Source organism: Dendroctonus ponderosae, unplaced genomic scaffold, assembly GCF_020466585.1.
Source record: "Dendroctonus ponderosae isolate FM_Combo_2020 unplaced genomic scaffold, Dpon_F_20191213v2 Dpon_F_20191213_1, whole genome shotgun sequence".
NCBI classification, from domain to species: domain Eukaryota; kingdom Metazoa; phylum Arthropoda; class Insecta; order Coleoptera; family Curculionidae; genus Dendroctonus; species Dendroctonus ponderosae.
In genome coordinates this window covers 44,709,007-44,714,983 of record NW_026017110.1, presented here as the reverse complement: position 1 = coordinate 44,714,983, position 5,977 = coordinate 44,709,007, and the positions used below count along the sequence as shown (strand labels likewise).

Sequence of the window (5,977 nt, the reverse complement as noted above, 5' to 3'; positions counted from 1 at the left end):
ACACTTGATTATTCTCATTCACTTTTTAAAATCAGGTTGCTAGGCAATAGAAGAAACATAACCATGTCACTTGACAACGGATTGACAGTTCTCTAATAGTTATTTGATTATATTTGAATGTTCTAAAAGTGATTGGTATTGATATGGGACGCGGTAAAACTTTATCGTGAGAAGAAAGAGGGCGAAGTCAAGCTTATCTAGAGGAAAATTATTCACAACAATAAATTGCAAGAAAAATCGGGCGCAGCTCATGGGTAATGAATGCGTATTTAAAACACTGCAATAACTACGGATATAATCGACAATAACGCACTTCAAATGCAACAACACTAGGGAAACGTTGTGTAATTCTTCGACTTGCATCCAATTCTTCGTCAACAGCTAGACAAATAAGGGATCGAAGTGGAAGTAATGTATCTGTACGCACTTTCCAAAGGGTAATAGAGAAACGTCCAAACTTAAAAAGAAGAAAACTACGCAAGAAACCTTTGCTTCCTGCACGTCATGGACAAGAACGTTCAGAGTTTTCACGCATTCACCGTAACTGGACAGAGGAATGGAAAAATGTCCTTTTTACGAATGAAAAGAAGTTTAACCTGGAGGTCCTGACGGTTTCGAATGACGTAAGGATGGAAGAAAACATTTTGGCTGGCCGTCACAGTCAGGCAGGTTCAGTAATGATTTGGGCAGCAATTTCAAGTCAAGGCAGAGTTGGCATCGAGTTTCTAGAAGGTCAGCAAACTGCTCAAAAACATTTAGAACTGCTGCATCGGCACATTGCTAACATAACAGCTTTATTTCCGTATCATGAATGGATATTGTAACAAGACAATGCGCCAATTCTTACCGCCCAAATAATCCAAACCTGGTTGACTGCTAATAATATTTCAGTTGTGGACTGGCCTGCTATTTCCCCAGACTTAAATATCATAGAAAACTTATGAGGTTGGTTGGGCAAACGGGTTCATACTGAAGAAAGACAGTTTAATTATAGAGAAGAATTAATCGCAGCTGTTAGAGCCGCCTGGGACGAAGTTCCAGTGAATCTAATAGAAATTGTATTAAATTCATTGCCTCATCGAATGTTAGCAGTCATTGAGAATCAGATAGGGCATACCAAATACTAAAATAAGTATAAGGTTTAAATGTGTTAGGTTAATTCCAAAATATGAGAGTAATCAAGTACCTCATTAAAAATTACAGTATTTGCATAACAAAAAAAAGCGATTGTAGAATACGAAAGCATAAAACTAATTATTAAATAAATATTTTTAAAATCTTTAATCTAGTGTTTGATGTAGCTTACTAAGGAAAATTTTAAGCATTAATACAAATTAGTCAAATTTGTATCATCATCATTAGGTGAGAGAAATCAAGTGTCGCGCACTGTACTGTATTTTGTGGATAAATGGAAGCTCAGGTCGGACAATTTTTGGCGTAATAATCAGTAATTATTATTCCCTACTTCCAGGTCCCAATGTCCAAGATGCAACGTCAGACCTAATATCTGTTCAAGCAATGTGTCTGGATAAGAAATTGGGAAGCCATATTGTAGTACCAGAGATTAGTAGAACTGGTAGTACTGAACATAATCTGGTTGAATTCCGACAAGTGCTGCATGAAAGGATTAAAAATAATGATTCAGATATTTTTATTATTTTATATAATAATCAATTTTGTAATGATTCGGACAAAGTATTCGGTAAGTTTATTTATTTATCTTACTGTGTATCGTAATAATTGTTTCTGGGCGTTTGATTATAAATAGTGGAATATTAGATCGAAAATTGATGCAATAAATAATTTCACCTTAATCATAGGTTGAAGTGCTTAATCAGCAACAGAATTTCTACCTCTAGAAAGGGTGAGCTAGTTATTGAAATACCCGGGTGAAAACCTGATCCAAAAAGTACGTTTAGCCGAGTATTAGAAATTGGAATATATTATTACCTCATGGGTATACAATTTGTAAGAATAACAAAGGGTTTTGCATTTGGCCAGATTATGCAAAACTGAAATAATAAAAACAACACTCACAGCTAGCTTGTGTAAATTAAATAGTAACTGTTTACTCTCATTTATGAGTTTCCAGCACGTAACAACTTTCAGCTACACTTATTTCATAGGGCCATGCACAACCAAAAATATCGGCTAAGTTAAGTTATGAATCAATTTAAACCATACTAATTTTTCAAGATGACATGATAATTTATAGTACATTCCCTGACTTAAAAATGTTCTTAATTAGGTCCACTTTTGAGGATGTTTTTTATCTCTGGTATATGTGTAATTTGCTTTTAGCGTATTATTTCAAGTTAGTCATTAATGTTAATTAATTTTTTTTACTAGTGGGTTTTGGTAAATAAACTTTTAGAACGCCACCTGTTTCCCTTGAGCGCTTGAGCCATTATTAATTATTCTGGGAAAAAATTGGAAGTGAACGCGAATCAATTTTTAACTGAAACAGTGTGAACAGCAAGCAGGCTTCCAGCGATGGCAGTGAGTATTTTATTAAATGAAAAGTTATTTATCATGTAGCTCAACTAACTCCTTGAAAGTTAATGTTACACTATCCCAAACGGCAGTTTTACATGCAACTTCGCTTTTCTAGATTTTTCCAAATTGCAAGTTTTTAAACCTGGTTATGAAATGTGCAACTCTGCTAGGGCTCTTTCCTCACCAGTTTCTCTTCAAGAAACATTACTACCTTCAACAGGGCTACTCTATTTTCTCGAAAATCACATTCGTTGTGTTCACGCTGATTCTGCTAAGCACTTATATGCAGTTGCTGGTTATTGTATGTGCGAAAGAAATCGATGTCACCGAACTATCCAAGAACCTGATTATCACCCCTCTGTTCACCATAACGATAATTCGACAAAGTATTATGTACAAGTCGGGGTTCAAAAGGCTTTTGGAACATATTTTGGAGCGCGAACAGTGGATGAATCGTTACGCAAATGACAATCAGGTGATTTTTTGTCCTTTCAGAAACCAGAGTATTGATAATCGCTCGATTTTTAGCTGAATTTTATTGAAGAGCGCAGTGCTAATGAACTGAATCGCAACATCAAAATTTATCTGGGAATGATGATCATCACGGAACTGTCTTACACAATCCGTCCTTTGCTGGATCCAGCCACGGAAACGCTAATATACAATAATACCGTTTTGGTGAAAAGTTTGCCTTTGTCTATATGGCTGCCATTCAATAAAGTGGATCATTTTATTGTATGCATACATTAGGCCTTACTTTAGACGTTTGAGTCGTAATTTATGTTTGTTTTCCATTGGCTAGGCAGCCTACGTGTGCCATATTATTTATACAATTTTTGGATCCAGTTATGATACGTTCGGAGAATTCGTCCTGATTAGTGTACTAGTTTATCCAACAACCCAACTGAAAGGCTTAAAACACGTGCTCAAAAACATGGAATTCTACCAGGAAAAAATTCTACAACACTATACACACATTAGTAAAGAAGACGCTGCCATTGTTGTTCTTCGCCAATCGATTCAGCAGCACAAAATTATTGTTCAGTAAGTTAATTTATTTGCAAATTGTGTTGTCGTGACCTAAACACTTCCAGATATGTAAGTGACTTTAATGAGCTGATGGGCACGTGCTTGTTCTTGGATTTCATCCAAAGTTCTCTTCACATGGCCTGTGTGCTGGCGGAAGTTTTAACGGTCAGACAAAAAGAATAATTTGATTGCGGTCCAAGACCTTTTGTTTCAAGGATGAGTTTTGTTTTGTTATCAGGGTCATTCATTTTAAATTGATTTTATTTCTATTTCTGAAAATGTGCATAAATTAGTCAGAAAATCATCAAAAACCTCGATCTTGTTCTAGGAAGACGTAACGTCAATGCAACTGGTCTCAGTAATAGCATACTTAGTGATTCTCAACTTCAGACTGTTCTTGTACTACTACTATGCAAATGAACTTACCGTTTTGGTGAGTACTGCCTTGTGTCAAGTATTTCGGCTAGTTTGCGAATTTTTCAGAATCAAGAATTGGCAGTGGCTATTTACCAATCCAAATGGTATCAATACTCGAAGAAAGTTGGATTTATGACATTTATGATTATCATGAGAAACCAAAAGGGGCTCAAGTACAAGTTGGGATTATTTGGCTATATGTCGTTAAACAAATTTATTTCTGTAAGTAAATCTGCTAAATTGTAGTTGTTTGATTCTGTTGGTCAAAGGAATATTTTTTTGAAGCAGCTGAGTTATTTGCAGATACTCAACGCAGCCTATTCGTATGTTATGCTAATGTATAGCGTCAAGTAAAATTAGTCGATGGAACACTACCCGATTAACATACCTACATAAAGGGTGAATTTTTTTCGATTTTGATTTTTATAATAATTTTTTTAATTGCTCCTATTTATTGCTGCCTGCTTTATTAATTTGACAGAAAAACTTGTAGAAAATTGAATTCCAAACAAAATGGCATAAGATATTTCTCCAAAATAACTGTCATTTTTGACATATGACACATATTTGAGTTTTTTTAAATGGCAATCATACTTGGTTATTGCTTTACCGAATAGAGCATTTTATTACGATTTCTGTGATATATCACATCGTTAGTTCTCTCCGAAGTTGATCTAATTTAGTCGTGGAAAATAGTATAAGATAAATAGCATTGTTTCCATAGCAACAAATAATAACATCTTTCAATTTTTGACGTTCAAGTTTAAATTCAACCTAGAAATCTAAATTAGTTTTATTGTAAAAATTAATTATTCCATTAAAAAAAAGCGCGACATGATTGAAACCTACATTAGATGTGATAAAAATGCTAGACGAGCGTCTAGCATCACCAACCGTCCTTGAAAACATTCAAACGATTATACGAAAATTTAGGCACTTATGGAAGTTTGCCATTGTAAGCCAGAATCTACAGATTTCAACCAGAGAGATCGCAGCAGAATCCGGGACATCCCAAAGCACCGTGATGAGAGTTAAAAAAAACACAAATTCCAGAGGATCAGGAGAAAATTCAGTTCCAAAAACTTTACTTCCAGGGGATGAGGAGTTGTGTGTTAATTTTTGTACATGGTGTCGAAACAAATACCAACAAGACATCCAATTCCCTTATAAAATATTGTGGCCCGATGAAACTCGATTTACAAATTGCGGTATGTTTAATCGACACAATGAACATCTTTGGAATCAAACATCAAACAAATCCCCACCACGTTGAGCAAAGGAGGCCACAAATCAAATTTGGGTTTAACGTTTGGAGGGTATGGTAGGCTCAAAAATTATTGGACAATTTATTTTTTAAGGCACCTTAAATGGGAGTCGGTATCTTTAATTCCTTCGGAATAACATGGATTTTATGTTAGACGACTTATATTCAGAAATATGGCGTAATGTGGAATGGTTTCAACATGATGGCGCTCCTCCGCATAATTTTTCCCAAGTGTGGAATCACCTAGACGTAACATTTCCTGGGGCTTGGATTGGACGAAACGGCCATATTTTGTGGCCACGTCGATGACCGGATCTTTCACCTTTGGATTGCTTTTTGTGAGACGCCGTAAAAACCACAGTTTACAAAAACAAATATTCCAATTTAAATGCACTTAAAGAAGTTGTTGTTAGAGGATTTGAAAATATTGATGGTCGCTCCAGTTTTATTATTCAATTTTAAAGCGTTGCAATGGTTGTATTGATAATAATGGTGGACTTTTTGAAAATGTATTGCAATAAAAATGAAAGATTCTGCATTTAAATTTTAATTATTATCGGTGTGAATTGAGTTTTATAATAAACACTTTAAATGAGCAGCCGCCTTAATTAAAATAAAGTTATTGCCAACTTCAAAGTAGTTGTCAAAGTAAATACTGAAGCATACTGTTATTATTTGTTACTATGGAAACAATGTTGTATGTTTTATATTATTGTCCATGGCTAACTTCGATCAACTAAATTGAAAAAGTATAAATTGTTCGCAGATACA

At 34.8% G+C, this 5,977-nt stretch overlaps 1 protein-coding gene across 1 annotated transcript; it reads left to right on the top strand.

The window, feature by feature from the left end:
• The first annotated feature begins 1,359 nt into the window (after nucleotides 1-1,359).
• On the top strand, nucleotides 1,360-5,744 carry LOC109541566 (odorant receptor 49b). Its single transcript, XM_048667331.1, has 10 exons — nucleotides 1,360-1,420; nucleotides 1,472-2,499; nucleotides 2,612-2,971; nucleotides 3,025-3,231; nucleotides 3,299-3,540; nucleotides 3,591-3,690; nucleotides 3,854-3,958; nucleotides 4,009-4,164; nucleotides 4,246-4,341; nucleotides 4,876-5,744. Exons 2-9 carry the CDS (start codon nucleotides 2,494-2,496, stop codon nucleotides 4,294-4,296), a joined length of 1,227 nt encoding a protein of 408 aa, XP_048523288.1. The 5' UTR covers nucleotides 1,360-1,420; nucleotides 1,472-2,493; the 3' UTR covers nucleotides 4,297-4,341; nucleotides 4,876-5,744.
• The last annotated feature ends 233 nt before the right edge of the window (nucleotides 5,745-5,977 follow it).

Bases quoted from the DNA above. Each gene is read 5' to 3' on its own strand.
- LOC109541566 (XM_048667331.1), top strand. The intron at 3,232-3,298 runs GTATGCATACAT...TCCATTGGCTAG, and splicing joins ATAAAGTGGATCATTTTATT to GCAGCCTACGTGTGCCATAT. The intron at 3,541-3,590 runs GTAAGTTAATTT...AAACACTTCCAG, and splicing joins CAGCACAAAATTATTGTTCA to ATATGTAAGTGACTTTAATG.